At 41.0% G+C, this 26,300-nt stretch overlaps 1 protein-coding gene across 1 annotated transcript in view; it reads right to left on the bottom strand.

Annotated features, from left to right (window-relative positions):
• Positions 1 to 26,300, bottom strand: part of Kcnma1 (potassium calcium-activated channel subfamily M alpha 1) — a 692,507-nt gene that overhangs the window by 127,827 nt on the left and 538,380 nt on the right. The window contains exons 16-17 of the mRNA XM_052189881.1: positions 15,821 to 15,889; positions 6,570 to 6,656 (exon numbers count right to left, since the gene is read on the bottom strand). Of these exons, the coding sequence (XP_052045841.1) occupies positions 6,570 to 6,656; positions 15,821 to 15,889 (156 nt within the window). The remainder of the gene's footprint in view (positions 1 to 6,569; positions 6,657 to 15,820; positions 15,890 to 26,300) is intronic.

Raw genomic sequence — 26,300 nt, forward strand, 5'->3', positions numbered from 1 at the left:
GCTAAAATAAGAAAGCTTTGAGAATCACTAGAGGGAGGAGGGACTACAGAAACAATGAATGCAGTGGTTCCTGTCAACTCCTGAGACAAAGCCTGTCCACTACCTTAGATCCATTCCCATTATGTCTTTCTCTGAGCATATATAATGGGTAAATGTTTCTTTTCTTTATGGTGTAAGATGCAGCTGACCTCTGGAATGGGATAAGGAAAGGAACGGTTGGCTTGAATGGGCCCGAAGAAGAAGCATTCAACAGTAACAACAGTGTCCCCTTGGCTGACTTCAGTGTCAATCTGAGACTCCAAAGTGAACTTCAGTTGTGCCAAAGACACTTTGGGTGAGAAGAACTAAGATGATCTGAGCACTGCTCAGCAGCAATATCCAGAGGAATAACCTGGGGACCTGGTGGGTGGGTTGTGCCCTTCCAACTTGAGGTGGTGCAGAAGAGCGTCCATACAACCACTCTGTTATTAGCTTTCAGCACCAGAGTCAATAGGTGACAGGAGATACTCAATGTTCTGTAAATATATTAACCATGCTTTGTGTTAGACGGTTCTGCCCAATTATAGACTAATGTGAAGCACTTGAACAGATTAGCCAGTCTGGGATAAGGTGTGATGTTCAGTAGGTTACATGCATTTTTGGCGTAAGCTCTTTTCAAATTATGATGGCTTATTGGGATGTAAACCCATCATAAATAGAGAAGCATCTGTACTGGGAAGGTAATAAAATTTACTGGAACAACCTTCCAACCCTCTGGATCCAGGAACTAACAAAATCCTGGGCTTAACGCCTTTACCGCTCCCAAAATGAAATTGAGTGCCAGGAATAAACAGGACCATTTCTCGATTGGAGGCTAAAGAAATAAACACAGTTCCAGGTTCTTTTATGTTTTCCATGGGGTTTGCATTTCTACAGCAAGCCCAAAGCTCTTTTGATTCAAGAGGCTCATTCACCATTTCTTTGCATATCAGATGGCATATACTCTTTACAAAATCATAAAAGGCAACTGTTGGCTCTACAAGGCACTGTGGTTAGGAAATTCAATAGATGATGGTCTGCCTTGAAACAACAGGAGAGACAAGAAGAGGCATCCTCTTACTTGGGGCAAGTAAGTTCACATCTATTTCCTCTGCCCTCTTCTTCCCATGAGATGCTCTTCATGAGTGACGACAATGCAGCAGTAAGAACAGCTAATACTCACAGGGTACGGACTCTAGGTCTGCTGCTGCTCTCAGCATTTCAAGAGCATTAACATATTTGATCTTCAAGCAACCCTTTGTAAGAGGCTTAATTATTACCTCAGTTTTATAGATAAGGAAACTGAGACCGAGAGATTAAATGACCTGTTCACTGTCACACTGCTCAATGACAGAATCTAGATTCAAGTTCAGGAGCCAAAAATCTTTAATGTGATCCTCTGAAAGGGATAGAGAGATGAGCCAACTAAAGCCTAATTCTTTATATTAAACATTTTACTTTTAACTGACACAACTATGTATATCTGAGATGTACAATGCACTGTTTTGAAATTCTGTTATAGAGTGGCATGCCGCTTTGAAATTCTGTTATAGAGTGGTTAAATCAAGCAAACCAACACATATTCTCTTGTTACTTTGTATGTGAGGTGAGAGCCTTTAAAATCTACCCGAAAAGAAAAATTGCTAAAAGCAATTTTCATGAATGCAATAGATTGTCTTAAAAAACTACCACCTATAGGCCAGGAGGTGACTCAGCAGGAAACAGCAGTTGATGCTAAGTCTGACAACTTGAGTTTGATCCCTGGGTCCCATGTGGCAGAAGGAGAAATGCTGTCCTCTCACCTCCCTTCAAGGTGAGCAAATTCTCACATCTATTCAACACAAATAAATAAGTAAATGCAAAAATAGCCTATTTTAAACCAACTATGGTCATGGCGGTCTGCAATGATCTCTCGACTTTATCTTCTTACTTAAATTAATGTTTTCTGTCCCTTGACCCTTATCCCCTGAGGTGTGCCTGCCCCAGCTTTTTCTACCCTGTGTTTCTATGGACTTGACTTGTTAAGGTTTCACATATAAAGTGAGATTGTGTGGTGTTTGTCTTTCTCTGCCTGGCTTCTTTCACTTAGCTAAATAGCTGCTTCAGTCAGACAGATGAGGCTAATGAGAGAGATGAGTAAGGGGCTAAAGGGATCCATGAATTCTCCAGATTAAATAGGGAGATTCTTTAAACCTCAAGTTTATTTTTGCCAAATGGCCATTCTTTGGGAGTTGCCTCACTCATGGAAGCCTCCACCACATACTCTTGGCAATGCCCTTCCAGTAGACCTACATGCTTGTCCTTGTAAACTCAGTGATCCTGGAAACACTATCCCACAGGTCTCAGTTGAAGTCCATGACTATTGCTTCCAGGCTCCTTTCGCCCACTCTTGCTCTCTTCTGTCTTCTCCTGCTGCTCATCTCCTCACTCCAAAACAACTCCCATTGTCCTCATGCCCAGCTTGGACAACAACAGAAAGACCCCCTCCATATCCTGAGGCAGGCCTTGTCCTCTGTTCTGCGGTGCTTGGTCAGAGTCAGAAGGTGGCTGGCGGTGGGAAAAAATGAGTTTGCTCTCTGGCTGGTTGTGGAATAGCAAGCAGCAGAAGCATTTCTCTATCGGAGGGCAAAGCTCCCACTGAGCAGTCACTACTCCCCACACCAGGCCTTCACTGCCCCTCAGCTTCCATCAAGCCTTTGTCCCCTTCTCCCTGCAGTTCCATGCTAAAAGCTGCTCTCATCTGCAGCTGCTGGTGAGATGCTTTGCTGTCTCTCACTGATTTTAATCATCTTGCTGTCCACAAGTTTATAAATCTTTGCTCTCGTTTTCCACTTAGGCGGGTCATCTGTTCCTTACCAGGAACCCCTACTGATGTGGCTCCATATTGGTAGCTCCAGCTCTCTTCTCTCCTGAACTCCCGTCGCTTGGGTGTACCTGCCTTTATGATGACTCCATGGTATGTTTAGGACCAACCTTTCATTTGCTGTGGCCCAGGTAGGATTCCTCATTTCTTACCACCTCCATCTTCCTCTAGTTTTTCCCATCTCAGCAAGAAGGATCATCACCACTGCCACTCACTCTCATGGATCATGGCCCCAGGTCTAGGCTTCAGCTGTGATTCTTAGCCATCCTTCACTTCTACAAAGTTCCTGAGAACATACTACAGGTTGCCTAGACTGATCCAAAGGGAGTCATTCGCCTCCACCTCCACAAGCTGCCAGCATCTCCCTTCACTATGTGACAGTCTCTGGATATTTTGACTCCTCTCCTGCCCCATTGCAGGCAGGTAGGTCAATCTTTTGAGAATATATTTCTGATTATATCACAGTTACATTAAAGCATCAATAAGATTCCATCCATAATGAGGCCATTCTCTTTGTAAATGTCCAAAGAACCAGATATAGCCTTCCTTCTGATCTCTTACCACTCCCATCCTCTGGTCCTCTCCTGGCCATGCTGTTTCCTGTTGTCTAAAGACAATGACATCTTACTACTATCTCCCTTTTCCACCCTTTTATTGCATAAAAGATTCCCACACTGCCCCCTTCATTTCTATTTCTGTTCAGATGCTACCACCTTGGAGGAGTAACCTTCAATGATGCCCAACTGAAAGCCTTCCCTTTCTTTCCAATTTTCTAAAACCCTGAAATTCTCTCCTTGATAGAATGTGAACCTCAGAACTGCAGATAGAACTTTCTGGAGCCTCCCAAACATTAATGTATAGATATTTGATGAAGGAAGAAAGAAAGAAAGAAGAAAGAAAGAAAGAAAGAAAGAAAGAAAGAGAAGAAAGAAAGAAAGAAAGAAAGAAAGAAAGAAAGAAAGAAAGAAAGAAAGAAAGAAAGAAAGAAAGAAAGAAAGAAAGGAAGGAAGGAAGAAGAAAGAAGGAAGGAAGGAAGGAAGGAAGGAAGGAAGGAAGGAAGGAAGGAAAGAAGGAAGGAAGGAAGGAAGGAAGGAAGGAAGGAAGGAAGGAAGGAAGGAAGGAAGGAAGGAAGGAAGGAAAGAAAGAAAGAAAGAAAGAAAGAAAGAAAGGATGGATGAGTGAGTGAGTGAATGAATAAATTTGAGAATGATTCTCAGATTGGTTTATTTCATGTTTTCAGAAGAAACCAGAAATAGAAAGGTTAATATAAAAGCAGTCAATTTCTTTTAACTCAGCAACTAATCTATTACTTTTAATTATGACTCAAACAAAATATGTATCTGCTAAAGAAGGTAAGAGAGACACTGGACTTACCTTTAAAAGAGAAGCATTTAGGAACAGCAAATTAAAAACATATGACCAAATATTCATCTCAGAGTAACCTTTTCATGGGATTAGATGGGTTCACTTCTCTTTCTCTAAGCCTTGTACCTCAAAATCTTTATGACCCAGACTCCACTAACTTCTCCTCTTTGTGTGTGTGTGTGTGTGTGTGTCCTTTGTTGTTATTGCTGTTGTCATCTTGTATTGTTTCTTCAGCCATAGTAGAGGGTGAAGACCCAATAAGAAATCATCATAATCTATTTCTCTTTTTTTTAAAAAAAAAAAATGTTTAGTTTTATTCAAATTTCCAATGTCCTTTCTATAGTTTTCTGCACTCTCCATCTATTTGAAATCCCCTAACTGACAACATTTGCTCTAACACATCACACACCATGGAAAATTACAGGCTGGAGTTGTAGCTGATGGTGTCAGCATGTATTTGTGAATGCCATAAAGCACAGAAACGAGACATATTACATTCCCTAATATAGGAGGTAATTTGTTTCCTGGACTGCCGGGTATTTGTGACATTCATTAGTGAGAGACGCAATAGGAAATAGAATTACACAAATGGGAACTCAGGTTGAATTTGCTGTTTGGGAGGTGTACATGATGTATGGTCAGCTGTGCTCCCAGTTTACCATGCTTAGAGCAGAGATGCTGTTTCAGCCTTCTGTGTCCCATATCTGCATAAGGACATAATTATTGCAGAGGCCCTGGGGGGTGGGGCTTGCCCAGACACCCCACTTCCCTTTCTCAGCTGAACTTCCATCTAGGATAGTCTTGATGGACTGCTGTATCAGGATATTCTACCCACAAAATGGATAGAGATGTGTTTCCCTCATATAATTTAACAATGTCAATCATCCTCCAATTTGCAGAAATAAACTTATTAGAGATCTCAGATGGAAAAGAAATAAATCCCTCAACCCCATGTGCTCTTTTCCCTGCAAGCTTTTTAAACTAGTATGGCCCTATTTGCTACAGTTGAATAGGAAGAAAGAAATTCATAAGCCTGGTTTTGTCAAATATCATTGTTCTATACTGGCATAGCAAGAGTTTGCAAATACGTGCTGTTATTTCTCGCTAACACCATTGCTTTGCACAAGCTGGTAAACCAAGCCATGTTTTAGTTACTTCCTAGACAAGGAAGAAACTTGTAGGGCTGGAGAGATGGTTTACCAACTAAGAGCACTGTCTGCTCTTCCACAGGACCTGGGTTCAATTCACAGCACTCACACAGAAATACACTAATTCACATAAAATAAAAAATAAATTGTAAAAAAGAAATTTGTAAGGCTACAGGCAACTAGTTAAGGAGATTAAACATAAAGAAATCCATTAGTACCCAAAGCAGTGATGGTAGATAGTGGGTAGATAAGGGGGTATTAGCAATGTCACATAGTAGGCTCTCATAAGGGCATGTTAACTTTTTATAGAGGAGAAAGCCAAAGTTCTGAGCACTTTATAAAAGTGACTTCTATCCTGGAGTTATTTTTGAGGGTTAACATGTAGAATAAATCACATCTATCACAGGTCTGGCTATGAATGGAAATGTAACAGAAGATAGCAGACCTCCACAGAGAAGTGAAGGCCCTCATAGTCAATATTTGCTTAAAATGCGCAACACAATTGTTTGACAGAGTAACCTGTTTGGCTTACTTGTCTCTGAAAGTGATTGTTTCAAAGTGGGCAGAATGAAATCACGTATAATGATAGTTCATACTGATATGCAAAAGCCCTATGAGTCCCTAAGCTACTTAAACAGGAATAAAGACACTAATAAAAATTTCATAAAACATTGAGCCTGGTGCTAGCCTCACACTGAACCCATAGATGCTTCACTACTGAGACTGACAATTTTAACCACTGCTTAGAAAGTTGCTAACACAAATAGGGGGAGTTTAACGTTCCATCAGAAATTAATCTAAACTATCTGAAATTCTACTTGGCACTTACAGGAGAAAATCTGTAATATTCAGGGATATTTTACCCAGATGGTATTAAGAAAATAACCTCAGACAAGAGGCCAGATGTCTCATGAATCCTCTTCAGAATCAGAATGGCCTGAAGTCACTTCTTTTCTATGGGTTTCAGTTTTCTTTCTTGTAAGAAGAGAGATCTGATAACTAGGTTTCCTGATTCTAAAACTTTAATATTCTAATTTAAAGACTGATACTGTCTGTGTGAAGAGATTGCTCAAGGAAGGGGCAGCAATAGTTCTGGACATAAGAACAGGAAGGGATTGCTACATCAAGGTACCTGGCTGGACCAGAAAACAAGGCAGATGAAAATAAACTCTTACCTCTTAACTTCTTTGGCATCACTTGCGATGAAAAATCCTAAAGTACCTTCTTGGATCTTAAGGTGGTTCCCAGGGTTAATTAATATTCTGCTCAGTGAACAGAAACAAACAAAGAAGACACAAGTATGAGCTCATGTTTAGGATAAAACCTTGATGCTAACACCATCCTGCTGTTTTGATAGGGGCCCCACTAGTCTAATGCTTCCCTCCCTCCTCCAGGTTTTTTTTTTTTTTTTCTTAGAGACTGATTTTTTACTGGCCCACAGATCTAGTTCAACCATGGCATCATTTAGCTCCAGGTAATACACTCCAAGTCAGGAAAATCAAAGCAGATCTGGGCCTTAGGGTCTGGGTTTGCTTAACAGAGCTGTTTAGCAGCCCCCAGATACACTTGACTGGAAGCACAGTTCCTCAGGATGTACCCCATTCTGAAACTCATTTTGATGGCCAGTGTTGAAACACTGTCAGCCTAATAAAGCTCTACACACACCCATTCTCCCTTAGATGATGTAGCATTGATGGGACCCCTATATGGATGCAGACACATACATATATACACATACCATGTATTTCCATGGGGAATGGTACAAGACGCCTATATTATATTTAACGTAGAAGGAAACTGGACATCTTTTGGAACCCTGATAAGGACATTGAAGTAGACTCCATGAAGAACCTGATCTATATATAGTTATAAAGAAAGCTATCTTCTGTTGGATAGCCTCAATGACTCCAGTCTGCATTTTATAAAACTGCATGGGTTGTGTGAATAAGATATACAGATGGCATTCCTTCATTGGGTCACACTGTGTTTTAACGACAAATAAAAATTATTTCTTAAAAAAAGAAAGAAACAAAACAATTACCTTGTCTTGCAGGAGGGGTATGAATTGAAATATGCACTGCCCTCCTAGTGCCAGAAATAGATTAGCTGACCAAGATATGTTTAGGATAGCAGTAAATATAAATACATCCCACTCTAGAGAATGAAAGAAGCAAACAAGTTCTGTAGATCAAAAACAGAATACTAGACTGTCTTATGCAGGCTTTGAGCTTAACAGGTGTTGAATTTAGCAACTTGAAGCAAAAGACAATGATAATATTCTTTGATCTGAAAAGCTGGTGATTAAGGTAAGAGATATTTGGGCTCAAGCTAAAAGATCCCCTAGCTACCCAAAGCAAAATGAATGGTAGTTATTAACATGTGACCTTTGTCTAGTGGTAAGACCATTCTAGAAAAAAAAAAAAAAACCCACTGTTGCTGAAGGAGTCCTCTATCTGTAGCAAAACCAGGAGGACCCAGGAAAACTACTGTTCTCTTGGCAGAACTGGAATCAGATCATTACTGCTGAAATGACTGTTTGTGGTTGCAGGAGCACCCACCATTAGCTGTAACAAGACCTGATAGCAGGAAACAGGGCTTGTGCTATTGTTTTTATTAACACTAAATAATAGCAGAGTGTGAAGAGTTCACTGCTCTACCTCAGAATCCCTAGCAGCAATGAGATTCCTTCTGAATCAGGAACCATAAGCCCACTCTAATGACCCAGCAGTCTGCACTAATGGCACACTGCAAAGAGACCTTATAATGAATTACTCCCCTGCCAATCCCCACTTTTAGATCACAAGCCCTCTGATTCAGCACAATCATGAGGGGAAGAGGTTTGAGATTATACAATTTTTTTACAGATAAATACATATGAAAATTTGTATTTCTGTCCCTCAAAGTGTATGTGACACTGAACAGTTCATACTGATTTGCTTTTCAAGTCAATTAAATAAGGCATTTTAGATGTACATTTTTGTCCTACTTTCTTAAAAGGCAGTTCCTATGTGACTGCCTTTGTAATGAAGAGTGAGGTCCATATTCTAGCACCCAGGTGGTAACTTTGTTTGGTCCAGTCCCCGAACCTAGAGCACAATGTTTTTTTGGTCAAAAACTAAGTAGGGTAATGTTAAATGGCTCAATACCTTTCAAAAGTGCACAAGTATATTGTATTTCATTAAGCTCTCCTGGTTTGATGGACTGAAGCACTGCTTCTTATAAAAAAAATACTTTGTGAGATGAAGTTATAGGGTTTTAAAAAAACTATACATGACAGAATAACACATGAGTTCATCTATTTAAAAAAAAATCCCACACACTTCTGGAACATTGAAAGTATATTCTTTAAAGTTGGGAAGGCTCCATTTTGCTAAGAATTCACATAAGAATTGGAAAAGAGTTCCTGGATTTTGGGTGGGTACCTATCATGATTTGAGCAACAGAATCTAACAGAATCTGAAAGATAAAATGTGACGCAGGTTGTATTGGTGATGTGTATGCCCGAAGACCTCAGTTTCCTTCCCTCATGCTTTGTGTCACATTATCTGTACCCATCAATGCAGCCCACAGTGCTATTGTGAGACGCAGTTATCTCAAGGTTCCCAACAAGAGAGGCTTCTTTTATTTCCTTCATTCTTTATGTGTACTGAGCAAGAATTGGTCTATAAGTGTGACATCCAGGGATTGACAGTCTAGAGAATGCAGGTCAGTGCCATCCCAGGATTTGAAGTCTAGAAAATGCACATGAAGGGAATATACTATGCTCTTCAAATGCCTTTTAATTGACTCGGTGCTCTGAAGAGGGCTTGCTTAGTGCTGGATGAGGTCACCTGGCATTCAACTCTCAGGCTCCCTAGCAATATTAGTGAAGTACGTAGGTGTGTACATTATCCAGAAACCGTTGAGTCCTGGCTCTGGTCATTTGGAGGCAGCTAAGCCTCACTCTCCTAATCTAGGAAATGCAGTATATTTGGGTGACAAAGTGTCTAAGAGTATAACGGCCTATGCTCAATATGTTAAGGATACATTATGCCTTTAATCTTTGGTTCCGATAAATATTAACAGGTGGTTAAAATAGGGAGAGTAAACAAACTGTCACAACTTCACTAGCCTGCTAGCCATTTTGTCTTCAATGTTAATTGAACTCTGGTGAACATGTGCTCTCTGTGCAACATCTGGAAATGGGCTACTGTAGATTCACTTTGGGTTACACATAGAGTCACTCCCATCCCTTGAGTTTATAGTGATATACAAGAAATTGAAGGTTCACTATCCCCAGAGCTTGCGATCCCAGAATTCCCTCATCTTCCCTGTGGACAGGCTGAGATTAAAGTTATATCCCTATGAAGTATGAGGCAGGTTTAAAGATTAGACTGAGACAGGCTTGGGGAACTGAAAGATTCAAAAGAATGAGGCCAGCCCTTGAGGTAAATGGAAGAAGTCCATGCTCACAAGGAACATCATGACAGATAGACTAGATTTAGTTCTAAGAGTGGTGAGGAGTAGGCCTCTGATTCCTGAGGTCCACAACATAGGTTGTCTCCTGTGTTGGTTGTGAGCTTCAAAGACTCTTTGGAGAAATACATTCTTGATTTTAGCTTTTCAGATGTTATAACTATTATCTACATTCAAAATCTAAAATATTTAAATAAAATGCTAGCCCCACCCCATTCTTGGAAACATAAATTGATAAGAATTCTAGGCAAGAATAACTTTTTCTTTCCCCAACGAAAGGACTTAAAGTTTGTTATTGACCTACTAGGAATATGTTAAAATCTTTCCAAATACCTCGGATCTTTTAAAGAGACTATTCAATGTCAAGTTTGTTTTGTTCTTAGGGGTTACCAAAAGTCCTCCTCCCCAAATATCACTTTCAATCAGTTCTCTGTTTCCAATTTGGTCTAAGTCATGAGCTTATCAGAGATAAAACTCAAGATGTATTATGTAGAGAATCAAGGCAATCTCAAAGAGTAGGCTCCTATCAAGAGCCTTCCTTTTCCATTTATCCATTAGCAAAATTCCAACAAGTACATCTTGGCAGGAGAAGACATTTCCTCATTTTGAGGAAGGTATAAATTATCCTCTTCTTACCATGACCTTGCTGATTTTAATTGAAAATGCCTAGTGACAGCTGGCCACACAGGGCTTGCATGGTCTCTTCTCTAAGAGTTTTTGCTTGTTGCTTTTTCTAGTTCTGCAGCTAGGCTGAGTTTTTGTCTAAATAGCCTTCTTAAGAACAAAATGTATACTTTCTATGAGGTATAAGGAACCACTGTTGGTTAAAATACTGATAAACAGGATCCCTCTATTTACTTTTGATCTTCTCATAGTAGAGTTTAGAGTCCTACATACTACTGGGACTTTCTGGGGCTATAGAATGAGTGAAAAGCCTAAGTCATAGTCCTTTGGCCCCAGTTCTCAAAGTTTCTCTTTCCCTCTTAAGTAAATGAAAGCAGCAACTTTGTTCTTTCCAAAATGCAAACTGCAGTTCACATTAGTCAGGCTGATCAAAGGAGTGACCACAAGTTCTTGTGAACTGGCCACCAAGATCCCACAGGCATGAAGTATAAATATGCAAATATGCAAATATGTAAACAGTGAATCACTTAGGCAGCTGGAACAATTGGTTTCCATACTGAAAGCAGAACTCACTTAGAACTGAAACCCATGTTTGTGATTGCAGAACACATCCAAATGGAATGAGTTCTACTCAACAGCAGATATCTGTAACAAGGTCCTAAGGGTGATACTATTTTGTAATTTATTTCATTGGCCATCTCATACTTGAACTTGGGGCAGGTTAGAAAATCAGGACTAGGTTAGGAAGAAATCTTCCTTTTCCTCTCTCTAATATTTAAGGTGCAACGGCTGTAGGGTATTTAGTTGCCCATCTTTAAATCTTCCTAAACCTTACTTACTATTTGAGGAGATGGCCAATGATTGGTAATTCAACTAAAACAGATATCTTAAAGGAGATTGTAATCCACCATGGATAAATAGGTGTGTGTGTGTGTGTGTGTGTGTGTGTGTGTGTACAAGTATGTCTATGTCCCAACATCCCATCCCCTCAAGGCATCGTGTACCATTCCCCAATCAATTAAGAAAATATCACAACTTCTGTGAGGGTATAGTTTATACTTGAAAACACTGTAAACCTAGTTGTGTCTAGCAAGCAAATGGGACTTCATTAAACAGAGTAAGCAAATCCAAGCCATTGAGGAGTTCAGTTCATGCTATGTCCAGATGAATCGCACCACTGGGAAGAGATCTATCTAATCATTCATGGGCATATACAATTACTGTCAGCAGGAATTTCATTTGGACCAATTTGTGTCCCCTCTCAAGAAGTTCAACTGCAATGCAGCTTGTTCTGTATTATCGTAGGAAAAACCAAATATCAAACCTTATCACCTCTCTTGAATTTTCCATTTCTTCTGGGCTTTAAAATAAGTGCTGTTGTAGTCCCACACAACTAGACACATGCGTTTCCATTAGATTATGTGTAGAAGACACAGTTTGTGTATTCCATGCTTCAATATGCATAGGTCTAGTTCATTTACATACAGAGACACCATAATCAAGATTGCTCCCAGTTTGCCAAACTCAAATGGCCATAACTGTGGTCTACAACAATATTGGCAAGATCTGGTATAATGTGATTTCTACATTAATCATCTTAAATTTCAATATATTGTTTTATATCACAGAAAAGACTAACTACATGAGAGAGAATAGAGAGAGCTGATCTAGGACGGATAACACTGGATATGTGGTTCTGGGAGCAAGCCATACCTTCTGGTACACTTTGAGACAAGTCATGCCTATATCACAACATGCCTTCACCACAAAGTAAAAGGACCCAAGGCCAAAAGCCAACAGCAGAGGTGCAACCACTGTGGACCTTTGAAGATGCATAGTGTTGCAATAACTTCTCGCAGTTGGATCATGTCAATAATACCAAACTGACAGGAAGCCACCTCTATTCACATCTACTAAAAAAAAAAAAATCACAAAATATCTGACATTGGAAAGAGTGCCAGACAACACAAACCCACAGGCACACACACACACACACACACACAGAGACACAAGTATATACACAAACACATGACAGTGACTACAATCACAGAGAACATGAACAGGTTAGCATTGCACTTTCAACAGCACTGTCTTAGAGATTGCATTATTAAAAAACTGTGCTGAAAAAATGTAACAACACCAATCACCACTAAACCCAAATACTTAAAAAAAAAAAAGGCATCTCTGATAATTTAGTCATGCTCCATGCAACACAAAACAGCGGCAAAACAGGATGACGTCACATGGTGAAAGCTTAGATACTTCCCATTAAGAAAGATTCCCAAACACACAAGGAGAAAAAGAAACCCACAAGTTTGTCCCAACAAACATGCTTATTATAGAACATAAACATAATAGCTGGGCAGTTCAGTATTGGCACTGCTCAAGATGTTAGATAGTCAAAATGAAATTAACCCAAATGAGTACAAGGAGAGGGAGAGGTGCAAGGGCTTGGTCTCTGTTTTGTGGATAAAGGACAAAAACTAATCTACAAAGTGAAAACTCAACAGAGAGACAGGGAGGTCACTGGGAATGTGGATGTATGATGAAGACAAAATGGTGCCTGTATCTGATGGACACCAGGACAACATCGGGACAATACAGATAACAGACACAGAGGGCTGGAGAGAAATGTCCTCCTTTTCAACTTTAATATGATTTGTTCCCATTGTTGGTACTATGATTGAAGATAGGACTCTGCCTTTCCATTAGTTTACTTACTTATTTGTTTTGTTTATTTATTTATTTATTTTTATTGTCCTGCAAAGAAGTTAGTGCATCAACCAAAATAATCAACAAATCAAACAACGACAACAGCAGGCTACTTTGATGCATTCTAGTTGGAGATGGGTGATTATATCTATATATAATATAATATAGATATTATATATTATACATTATATATTATATATGTATATAATATATATATACTAGACAAGGGAAGCAGATTATATATATGTCTATATACATATATATAATCTCTCTCTTCTTGAGTTCTTGGCAATGGTTAGTCCTGTGGTTAGGAGTGAAGACAGAGGGTGGAGGTTGGAAAGAAAGTTAACGAAGAATGCATACCGCTTTCGGCTTCTGCAAAAACGACAAGAAAAGAATTTCAAATCAAACAATTTGATAATAAATTGACTGACACCAGGAGGAAGGAAGGAATAAAACCTTTGTTTCAAAGCCTTTGAAGGATGTGTGTGAAAACAAGGTTTATCAGCAAAGCATGAAAACAGTATCATGGGTGGAACCAACAACAGAGAACGTCCTTTACACAGGTCAGAGGTAGGAGGGTGGGGAAGAGATGCGGCCTCTCTACATTGTCATACCTGCTCCATTACAAAATTGGAGAGGAACAGGATCAGGTTTCTCACAGGGATAGAGAAAAGTGTGGTTTGGGACTTAAAATGTTTCATTGGATAAGTTTTTGGGGGTTATGATCCACATTCCCTACAGCATACCTTTTCCACAAGCACTCCTGTGCTTCCACACTGAGACCAAGCCACACTGAGGATTAATGCTGGCAACTGCACACAGAAAGCCAATACAAAGCCAAACAAGATCCTTTTTTTTTTTTTTTCTGAGGCACTGGGGGAAAAACAAAACCCACAACCTATTTCGGTATACATGGCTTTGTTGAAAACAGCTCAGGTTGATCACCCAATGAGAGGGCAGATTGTGTCTCTATGGAACCTGGAATCTGTTTTCTTAAAACAGTGCCTGGATCTTAGCAGTGCCCTCTCTTTTCCTGTGACCAGAGGGAGATATGCATGAGCTGACCGGCTGATGCTCGTGGCTTGGTGCAGTCCTCTCTTGCCATAGATTAATCTAGAAGGTTCAGAAAACATCTGTGGGCATCAGCACCACATACATGATGACACTTTTCTTTCTTTTTTTTATGCTTTGAAAGGGATGGATAAAGGTGATAGAGAGAGAACGCTTATATCCGCAAAAGTGTATGACTTGGCACCACAAAGATTACCATTTGTGATGCTCACCCACTCAAAAGAACAGAAAACCAAAAAAACAAGGACCCACAGTTTTTCCTCCACATATGTGGGTTCATGTGAAGCTGGGTACAAAGAGGAACAGAGTGACCCCAGAAAATTCCACTTTAGTTGAAAGACAAGTGGCTGGACCTCTCTTGTGCTCAAATGATACTGTAATATTATTTCCATTGCCAATAAGGAAAAGAAAAACATATCCTTCCACACATGTATTTTTTTTTATTGCTACCACCATGTTCTACACATGGCCACCAAATCTACCATTTTATCTTCTGTTGTCTGGTTGATTTGGATTTTTCAGAGGAATGCAGCATTCAATCAGATTGACTGTAGACAATCTGATCTTACAGTTAAGGGAAGAGAAAACATAGTATCCGCTTGCTTGTCATCTAGTGGTTTTTGTTTTGTTTTGTTTTTATCACAGACACACAGTTAAAAATGGGCTTTTGTGTGTGTGCATGAATACTCCTTAAACAATGCTGGCAGGACCTAGCAAGTGTTATTCTGCATTGTGTTCAGTTATGAAGGTGTGTGTTGGGGTGGGCTGCCCTCTGACTCCCTAGAGCACAGGCAGTACCTGGATACATCATTTCAGAGAACAAAAGCCAGGCTATCTTTCAACCAGCTCTCTTTCTTCCAAAACTATGACTAAGAGTCAAGGATCAAAGATCACCCATGTTATCAATACTGCATGTAGGACCCTCCTTGACTGGATTCCTTGTTCATACAATGTTGCCATCAACCAGCAGTAAGGTCATGTATCGACTGGGGTGTTATCTGTTTCAAACAGACCCCATCCCTCATCGGTCTGATTTGCACATCATTAACGGAAAAATAAATAAATAACGAGAGCTCCTGCCTCAGAGCTCTTCTCTCCTGGCTAATTTACATGAAGCTGATATTCCTGCCACCTGGATATCGGCTGCAGTGGGAGAAACACATATGGTACACAATAGGATGCTTGCAATTTGGCTATTGAGGGAGCTGGCACCTCCCATCACAGCTCTACTGCAGGCTGCTGTAAAGAAGGCCAGAGGCCACCTGCTTTTTGCTTACAGCAGTAAAAGGGGCTTCAAGAGGGAGTCTGCTCCTGCTTTCTAGTATAGAATGCATAGCATAGTGGGTGGAGCTACTGAGAATGGCTCTCCTCTCCTCCAGGGTAATTGTCTCTGGATGCCCAGTGGGACATGGGATGACAGATAGAAGATTCCATGTCTTGAAATGTATTTCAGGGTCAGGGAGGTGCTGGGTTGGGTTCCAAGCAAATAAATCATATTCGAGAAAGAGGATGTGGACAAACCTTCCCAGAATGCACACTTCCAACGTGAATTTCAACTTACCGGCTCTCTCTGTTGGCAGACTTGTACTCAATGGCTATCATCAGGAGCTTAAGCTTCACAAAACACAGCCTGCAATGAGAAGGAAAGGCCTCCCAGTCAGTACTTCTGGATAGCAGAGCCACATAACAGACTTAACCTATGAACTTCCAGTTCTCTAACATGGTCATTATCCAGGGGATCCTCAGTCTACCACCAGGTGCCAACGGCAGGGCCAGTAAAATGACACCTTCCTGTATCCCCCATTAAACCTGATTCCCCACAAGTGATAAGGTATTGGATGCTCAAAGTGCAAATTAGGCTCTGGTCTGGATGTCTAGACACAGACCCCAAGCAGAGATTTGTGCCTGGGGATTTACACCCGCCAGATTCATTAGTTACTCAGTTGGGTAGTAAAATGTTAACTACAGGGGGAGGGAGAGACTTGGAGCAGTGCAACCTGTTATTTGGATTCCATTTCGGTCTTTTGTACAAATGGCCTATATTGTTGTTCAGAGCAGACCCCTGTGTGCTTGGAATGATGGTAATAATACTTAGCTTCCATCTAAGTGCCCAGCACATGACTACAGCTTTGTCACTCCTGGCTCCATCCAAGCTGTCTCACCTCATCTGCCCACAGTTCTGGGCCGCAGACCAGACTGCTTCCTGCAGGCTTGTTTCTCTGACTCTCTGGCTTTACAGTCGTACCCCCTTTGCACCCCAATATTTCCTCTTCTCTTTTCTTGCCAGCCATCTTCCCAGGTCATATCTATTCTCCAGCTCCAACCAGTATTCCAACTACTGTTCCCTTCACAGATTTATTTCCAAAACATCACTACCTCCTTTTCTATATGGGAGTCATTTAGCTCCTAACTAAGTTTACAATAGCTGTGGCTGCTTCTCATAGTTTTGCACATCTGAACATTCTCCCCTTGGCCACAGAAACTTCTTCAAGATGTTTGGAGTTTCTCCACAGTGCACAGTGAATGGAGTTGCTAATAGAGAGGAACTTCATAAGGAGATTGAATTCTACTCAGGGTTTCTCAACTCCAAAGAAAATAAAAAGGGCTGTCATAGCATGCTTGTGCAGAAAGAGATTCAAGATAGTGCTATTCATGTGGAGTAGAACCTTTTAAAAAAATGAATTTTGAAAAAAAATGTTTTAAGATGTTAAGGCCAAAGAACAAGATATAAACCTGAATTCATATAGTATGATTTAGATTAAGATGTGCATTGACTATTTAAAGAGATAAGAGATGAACTAAAAACAAACCATATATGTTATACATCACATGTTTCTACAATAAGCATTATGGTATATTTTAGGAGATTTTAAATAATGAAACATTGCTCAAGTGATAATGACAAATGAGCCCTGCTTATTTAGTCTCAGTGCTGTAAAGGGAAGCAGCTATTAGGTCAAAGGGTACGGCTTTCCCTAATGTCTCTACTGTCTTCCCCATACCTTCCTTAATGGGGGATACTGCCCCTTATAAATAGTGCAGTTTGACTGGTGCTAAAGCTAAAACCAACAACACTCACACAGCCCATTCAGTGGTTAAATATTAGGCCTCTTGCTGTCCCCTGGAGGGAGATACAGCTTCCTCTCCAGAAATGTGTATTTTTCATTGGGAAAAAAAACCAATTATAAGCCAATATGCATGTGAATCAATAATAAATTTCTAGGTTATGACAAATGTAGAAATTGTTTTAATTTGTGAGAATAAAGACTAACTGGGAAATGGGTGTGCCAGTTTGTGGGGGTTTAAGAGGACCATCCTGGAGATGCAGAGAGCACCAGAGCTGAGGAGATGGGAATGAGAAGGTTTGGAGAATGGGATCTCTGGGGGCAGGTGTGGGGTAGAAATGGTAAAAACAAAAGTCCTGAGGCAGGAAAAGGTCTAAGTATTGACACAGAGCCTTTAAAGCTGGCATTGAAAGAGAAAGGCAAGATAAATCATGGGCAGGTCTGAAAACAAGGTGGGTGAAAGATCCAGGGGTCTATTTGAGGACTGCTCCTCATACATTCTATTTTGAGACAAAGTCTCTCAGTTGGAGGTAGAGATCACCAGTTCTGCCCAGCTGTCTGGTTGCTGAGATTTAGGAATCTTCCTGTCTCCACCACCCCAGCATTAGGATGGCAAATGCATATAGACCAAACCTGGCTTTCACCTGAATCCTGGGGATTGAACTCAGGTCTTCATGCTTGCACAGTGTGTGCTTTACCAACTAAACCACCTTACCCCCTGGAGTTAGTCTACAAAGAAGAAATGGCTAAATAAGATTTGAAATGTAAATAAAGAATATATCAAATTAAAAAAAATTGAAAATTCTAAAAAAAAAAGAGAGATCTGCTAGGCATAGAGATATAGAGATGTGTGGCTTGAAAGAAAGGTACTGATGAAGGGTGAGAGCCTCATGTTCTCCTTAGAAAATAAGATCAGTTGTTTTTCTTACATGGGAGGTCCTAGCTCCTCAGTATTGCCTTTGATAGTCAGACTTTAGAGGAACACTTCCATATACTGTATCTGGGCTCTCCCTGTGATTTGAAGGCTTTCTGATTCCTACCAGTGGTCTAATGATCTGGACTTTGATGTGGTAGAGCAAATCAATCCTTAAACACCAACCCAAATATCACCAACTATAGCAAGGAAATGGTTCTCTCAGTTTATTTCCATAGCTCTCCATTAGCTACTTGTATAGCTGTTCTTCTTGGGGTTCAAACTGTTTTTAAAAAAATCATATACCTTATTCATTGTTTGTTGAAGAAATTACTGAATAAAGCACACACTATTGAATCTAATCAGTATCTAAAAAAATTCAGACAACTGGTCTCAGCAGGGATCATGTAAAATTAATTTGCTTGTGTCCTGTGGACAACTGTCATTCTTATCTAGGACTCTTGGGTAGTTCAGTGAATCAAAGATCTTGATTGTTTGTATGGATTTAACCCTACTGGTGGGAAGGGAAATGATTGCTACTAAGTGTGCATTCAGTTGCCTTACAGAATTTTAGCTAAAAGTAGATTTTATTCATTCATTAGTCAATCCAATCCAAGCAATCTTGTGAGCTGAGTTACAGATGGTTATGAGCTGTTACATGGGTGCTGGGAATCAAACTGACGTCCAGAAGACCAACCATCTTTTCAGCCCTCAGAGCTTTCTTAGATAGAAGACAAACTGAAGTCCAAGGAGGGAAAACCCACAGGCTCAAGGTCAAATGGCTTTTGCATTTAAAAAATGTAATTGGGAGGAAGCTCAGTCTCCATGTGCTGTGTGATGCTGATACTCCCTGGACGAGCGGAGGAGACCCAAGTGCAGTCCAACGTGCAATTGACCGAAACTATTTGACCACCATAGTTTTCCCTGGAATACTGGAAATAGATATCAGCATGTGATTTCATATAACAATAACACTAGTTTTTCAGTGGTCCTTGGCAAACCAAATATGGTCACACTGGAGCCATCCTTCATGGAGCTAAAAGGGACTCCTTGGTGCCTACCCCTTCCTACTCTTCAAACTTTCTTCCCTCTCCATCTTTATTGATGTCTGCCTCTCTATGCATCTAAATTGTAAAAGTTGCTCAAACAGATATCTCCATTCCTCTTGCTTACTCAGCTTGTGGCATCTCCATGTTTATAGAATTTGTGTAGAATCGGGGAAACCCAATCAGGGCTGATGAAAGAATGAGGAAAAAAAAAAGCCAGAAAGCCTTCACAGCCTAATAAATAAGATAAAGCCAGCCATAAGTTAGCGAGACTTTAATTCTTAGTTTCCAAAAAGAAATCGCCCAATATGTCCAGTGTGGGAAGTTGTCACTGGCTGCAAAAACTACAGGGGAATAAAAATGACAACCCCCCTTTTTTTTCCTCCAAGAGGGGAAAAATGCCACTTGTCACAAAAAAGGGTCTTAAACCAGAAATCTGCAATAAAACTGTTGTAATAACAAGTTAGATTGCTTTCCTGATAATTATTAAGTAGAGGTCTAGCAAATTTGACAATGCCATTATACAAAGCCCCCTTTCTTTTATTACCAGCATCATCTGTTAACTATAGTGTTTTCAACCCAGATGTTCCTGAACAAAGGCTCTTAAGAATTAGAGTCCAGCTGTCTCTAACTACCCAGAGAGAAATAAATTGTCCCTGCCATTAAATCAGTCCCCTTGACTGGAAAGATTACTTGCTGGTGTGAATTAAGCATAGAGACCTGTCATGGAGTTTGCACCTTTCCAGTATGCTTACAAACTGGATACAAAGATGGGGCTTAGAGCAAAGGACTACCACCAGGAAAGTGGCAGGAAAAAAAGAAAGAACAGCTTCTAAAGGGTCTCAACCCACCAAGCCTTCTAAACCCAGCTCCCCCTGTGAGCACTAGCTCCTGGCCAGCTACCCAGAGGCCCAAGGACCTCAGGATAGCTCCCATAATCACAACAGAAGTGGTGTAGACACCGTGTCCTGGAAAACAAGGGGCTAGAGTAGGAAACAACCACATTTAACTTTAATTGAAAAGGATGGCTTCTGGAGAGAAGATCTAATGTGTGTGTGTGTGTGTATATATATATATATATATATATATATATATATATATACATATAATACTGAGCACCAAGAAAATAGAAGTGATTTTGGACTGTTAGTGGAAATGATATTAGACTACATTTCTTTGTAGTTTTGATAAGGATGGAAGGAACAGTTTTCAGAACATACCTACTCTCAAATACAGGTACATACCCAGCACCCAGGCACACACATGTACACACCAAGCACAGTGCCTTTCTTCCCTAGCAGACCTACGGCATTTAAACTTCAAAATACTTTAATTCTTTGATGGAGGCTGTTAGAGCTTTCCTAAACGCTCTTTGGAGAATGTGTTACTGTCCTTCCCCTAGAACACACACCGTAAGTTCCGTGCTTGCTCTGCTCACTCTACTACCAGGTAAGATCAGTTCCAGCTGGATTCTTTGCCTGACGCCTCTGTCTGGAATTCCAAACCTTTATTAGCCTCTATAGCCTTGCACGAAGGTTTCAGTGGCATTTATTGCCAGCGGTTTATCTAACGGTTCAGAAAGAGCTAGCTGCCACTTTCTAAGTTCCTGTAGCAGAAATAGTCACCAATGTTACACTCACATATATGTTCATATATGTTCAACCCTATTTACAAAATTTCCAACATAGGAGACTGGACAGCACCATCTCTGACAGGGAGAAAAAAATTAAGGCAAGATTTAAGTTTTTCCATAAGTTCTGTTGGCACAAGTGTTTCTGAAGTTAGGCGACATGAGTTTACCATGGAACAAGTGGGCTTGTCCGGTCTCTTTGTGTTTCACACTGAGATTAGACCCTTTTAAAACAATCAGTGGAATTATAGAGCTCAAGTTGGCACTGGGCAAGAGGCCCTTCTTTGCCTGTGCTGTAACAATTTTGACTTTCTTCATGTGGCTTCTTTTGAAAGATCTGTCCTTACAAGATGGCACAGAGAGTCCAATTTTCTGAATTCTAGGCATACAGAAAGCAGGTGGATAAAGTGAGAAAATGGAGAGTTCCCCTTCCCCAGAATCTTCCTCGTTGCCGGAAGCCAGTTCAGTAGCATCCATACTTTGCAAGCTGAGATTGGGGGTTGAACTGCCCTTCATCACAGCTCACTGCATTTCCCCAAGTTACTCAAGCACTAACTGTTCAGCATCAAAGCTGAATCTTAACTGCTCCATCAGCTGCAGAGACACAGAGAGACACATCGTATTTTAAACATGCCTCTTGTCCTAATCCCCTCTGAGCTGTAAAACCTCATACAATTAAGCTTTTATATTTTGCAAGTGATGACTGACTGACTAATAGGCTCGCTGTGTGACAACAGACCTGGAACTCTGTGTTCTTGCCAACCTGATTGCTCAGCCTGATTCCTTTCAGGTCATCCTGCCCACCTTCTCCCACCCCCACCTACCTGGGCATTTTTACCTTTCTCACAAAGAAACAGCTATCACTATTGCCTCCCAAAGCATCACATGTCAAGCTGCAGCCACTGTGACTCTTTTCCCCTGCAGAGTCATTATCAGAAAACCCCCAAAGGATTTTTCAACATGTGTGTTGAAAAAACTGCCTAAGGTACTGTGAGGGCCAGCTTCTTTATTCCCTGGGGACTTTCCCATTTCCCATCATCTGAACACAAGCTTCTTACAGGATCAGCCCTATAAAAAGGCGTCTTCTCTGGGAATCTTTCCTTGGTCTATAGGAAGCCTCGAGTGCCCTGACACCTATACTCCAGTTGTCTACGTCCACCAAGCACATAAAGGTGTTAGAGCTCCCTGAATACAGGCATGAGCTCACTCAGCCCAAGTTCAAACTCTGAAGACAGCACTAAAGGGGAAACAAATCAAGTTTCCGTGTTTAATAGTTAATCAAATTGAAGGCAACAAAGTTGATACAGTGGTGAAAATATTCCAGTTCATTACATTTCTGACCTATGGATTTGTGGCTAATAATAACTGGAGAATTCTACTAAACAATAAAAGTAAAAGAAACAGGAACTGCTGATATGTCTATTCCCTCCCTCCTTCCTTCCTTTCCTCCCTCCCTTCTTCCTGCCCTTCTTCCTTCTTTCCTCCCTTCCTCCCTCCCTTCCTTCCTTCTTATAGTTGATGAGAATGGGGCGGGGGAGGGCAGAGGCAAGAGGTAGGGTAGATCAGTAATAAGTACTGAGACCCGGGGAACCTGAGGAACCTCACGACATGTGCCATGTCTAAAGCCAGATATCTGGTGCTACCACAGGAGAAATACAGAGAATTTTAACTCAGCAAGTGGCTGACCTGAGGGCCCATCCTTTGTCATTTCATTCAATATGTTGGGCAGTGTCATGTTATAGGAATAAGACTGTTCAAGGGCAAATGCAGCTTCAATACTCTAACCTTGCTGTAGGCTTAAGACTGGAGTTCTGCATTTTTTACACGCCCTTGCTGGAGAAGGAGGAGAAGGAGAAAGGGAGGAAGAAGGTGGTTGCTGGTATTTTAGATCCCAAAGCTGATGCTGAGGAACAAGTTGATGCAAAAGCTCTGATCTTTTTTTCAAACTTAAGTTTTTGCAAGTATATAGAAATATGGGTGTAGGTACTAAGGAAGAAGAGGGCATTAGATCCCCAGGAGCTGGACTTACAGGTGGTTGGGAGCTGCTGGAGAGAGCACTGAGAACTGAACTCTGACCTGCAAGAGCAGCAAGCACCCTCAGCCTAGCTTCTGAGGCACCTCTCTAGTTCCCAAAGGCCCAGATCTTAACATAAGCTTGCAAGATGCAAACCCACAGGAGATTCTCTGATTTGCTTGAGTGATGGGGCTCAAAGCAGGCTGCAGAGGCTGTCAGGCAGAGTGTGGGGTGGGGTGGGGTGCAGAAAGGACAGAGCAGCTTCCCATCCTCAGATTTCAGGTAAGGATCACCTCACTTGTTCTCTTAAAAATAAAAAGTAGTGTACATTTTTAAGCCTTACTCCAGATTTTAATATCTGGGGATGAAGTGTGGATATCATTTTATAGTTCCCAGAAAAGCATTAATGAGCCAGTCTTCAACTGTCATCTACTTTTACCTGTTCCTAGCTGCACAAGACTGGGGCAGCCCCAGAACCCTGGTCCTGTCCTTTGTTTTCCAGGTGGTTTTGGAAAGGTGCCTAGAGGTCATCTGAGTCTCAAAATTTCTAGCTAAGGTGTCTCTTGTATATAGCATGAGATGTTTATATTATTCTGACACCCTTAGCCCTTTTAATATAAGCATCACTTCATTGTTTGGGGTATATGGGATACAATGCAGATGGAAGGTTAGGTAAGATTGTGCATTTTATCTAAATTAGTATCTGGCTTGGGAATGATGCCCCACCTTTTGGTCATACATAAGGCAGAATCAAAGGGTTACCACTGTGTCTGGGATCTAATTCTGCACCCTGGAGACCTATCAGCTTCAAATTTTGAAGAAGTTACCTTTGGGGGCCTCTGCCTCTCCAACACTGTCCCTGCCCTTCCCATTTTCTTCAGAGACGACCTTCAATTCCACCTGAGTACCTGCCCCCTTATCTTTCCATAGGATGCCTCTATCTAGCTTTTGAGAAAACTCTAGGTTCTCTTGAGTATCAATACCACCTGCTGGGTAGCAGGCTGCCAGCCTAGGGGAAGAGCAAATTTATTTCTTTCCATGCTTTGCAACATCATTGGTTGCATATTGTTTTAGTGTGGTACATAATTATGGAAACTACTCTGAAAATCTGTATATTTTATCTGTGCTTTATTATACCCAGAATATTCCCAATTCTTTTCCATCTCCATGAACCGGCTTAAAATATATTTGGGCGTCCTTTATGTCATCTTGAAATTGAATAGCCAATTCTTACAGTAATGAAAATACTTACGCGGCAGCCTGGTGATATACAACACTACACTCTAATTACAGCTGCGCTTTAATTAACCTGAATTGAAGAGTGTTATCATTAAACTGCTGGTAACTTTGAGTTATGGCTTTTCTTTAATTTAAAGTAGAAAACACAGATAATTAAGCCTCAAGATAATCAAATGCTTGAAGAGAGCTTCAATGTTTTGGGTTGTTCCTAAATCTCATTAAATGTCCTTTCTTTATTGATTAGTTCCACCTCTGCCGAATTGCTGCATTAAAGGAATAATAGCACCAAGCCGAACACATTCTCACTCACATCAGAAGCTTTTTTTTTCCTTCCTATCCAAGACACTTTACTGAACAGATACTAAATTCTCTGACAACAAGGTAGATCTAAAATAGCTTTTCCCTCATTAGAATATGCTCTAAAGACGAGTATCAATCAAGGGAAATAATTCATATTTTACTAGTGTTGTGCCTGACTCAACAAGGAAGGAGGCTGTCTTGTCACTCTTAACTTGCCAGCCTCCTCTATCTCTCTGCACCTGGAAAAAGTCAACTCCTTTGAAGACTAATGGTTAGAACTGCTGTGCCCCTAGAGGCTGAAACTGGGATACACAGCTGGTGTGTGACTGCAGACTCCTGAGCAGGCATAGAAGTCTAATGGAGATTCCCAGGGCTGGAAGCAGGTGGGGTTGACCTGGGCTGTTCAGGTCACTCCATCCTGGTTTAGGAGAAAGCATATCCAGCCCCTTCATTAAAACAAGTGGGATCGAGTTAGTGTTCATCAGAAACATTGAATCTGTGTGGCCAACTCTGATGTTAAAGAAAGTATACAGGTTTGGTTTGGTTTGGTTGTTTTTGTGAAAATACCATGGTCCAGAAATACTGGTAACTAGCCTTGAACAAATTAAGCCATGCCAAATCAACAGGTCCAGTGCACCCTGTAAGTATAAGAGGCACAGTCCTTGCCTCTAGTTAAACAAAAACAAACAAAAAACTGACTCCCATCCTGGCTCCCCAGGGACAAAGGAAGAGGAGGGTGGAGAGTCTGGAAGTGACAGAGCTTCGCTGGAGCTTTCCCGTCAGGCTGAACACTAGTTAAATCAGGAAAATTAATGGCCAAGGAAGAGAGCTTCAAAACTTTCCATCTTACATCCCTAACATCACAGAGCCCTCCTCTGGGTGCTGCCAACTGGGCCCTGATGCTCAGACCACCCCTGTCTTGATCATAGAGGGCTTCAAGAGCCTTCTTAAAAAGCCAGCTTCTTCTGCTTTCCTTGGAAGTTCTGACTTTTCTAGACGTCCCACTAGAAGCAGGCTCAGTTACAAAGGAGGACAACCTCCCAGTCTCTCTGAATGGTTAACTTCACCCTGAGGCAGAAAGGGAAATCATTCTCAGGGAGGGTGCTCAGGGGAGTTACAATAGGGCTTCTGTTTCCAGAAAAGAACTCCTTCCGAATCAATTACCTGTTCACTTTTCCAGTCCATTTAGCATTTAAACTATCGCTTAGAGACAGGGTGAGAAATTTCTGTAAACAACCAAGCCGTTTTAGAGTGCTTAGGGGTTTAGGCTCAGGGACTGCAGAGAACACCTGCTGTGTTCTCTGACAGGAATCTCCATCCCTCCCTTCTGCATAGAGAACAGAACAAGAGTCCCAAAGCCCCTAGCTTTCCTTTACTCTGAAGGGCTCTCAGGTTTGATTTAGCACCTTTTACACTTCCCATTCTAGAAGCCCAGATAGTAGGCTTGGCTGCTAAGTAGGCGGTGTAAAGCTGTGGCTCTTCACCCTCAGCTCAGATCCACCTGCTTCTTCCCAGCTTTTATCTGTGAGAGCACTTTTGACTTTTGCTAAGGTGTCAGGTACTAGTGGGTCAGGCTTAGAGGTCCACCACTGTCAGTTTCTGTTTTCATGGGGAACACACCCTTTGTTTGATTTTACTTCAATCCAGAGATGCTAAGTGGTAAATCTGGGTTACTGTCGTGCTTCAAGGTAAATACCTGGAACTCTGAAGACCAGGATACCTGTTCTTCCAGGGGCAGGGGGCATGGCCTGCTGCAGATGCCCTGAGAACCACTTCAGGTTCTTACTGTTTGAGTACAGAAGTGCTCAAAAAGCCCTTGGAGGCCTTAAAAAGG

The sequence above is a fragment of the Apodemus sylvaticus genome, chromosome 8, assembly GCF_947179515.1.
Source record: "Apodemus sylvaticus chromosome 8, mApoSyl1.1, whole genome shotgun sequence".
NCBI lineage: Eukaryota > Metazoa > Chordata > Mammalia > Rodentia > Muridae > Apodemus > Apodemus sylvaticus.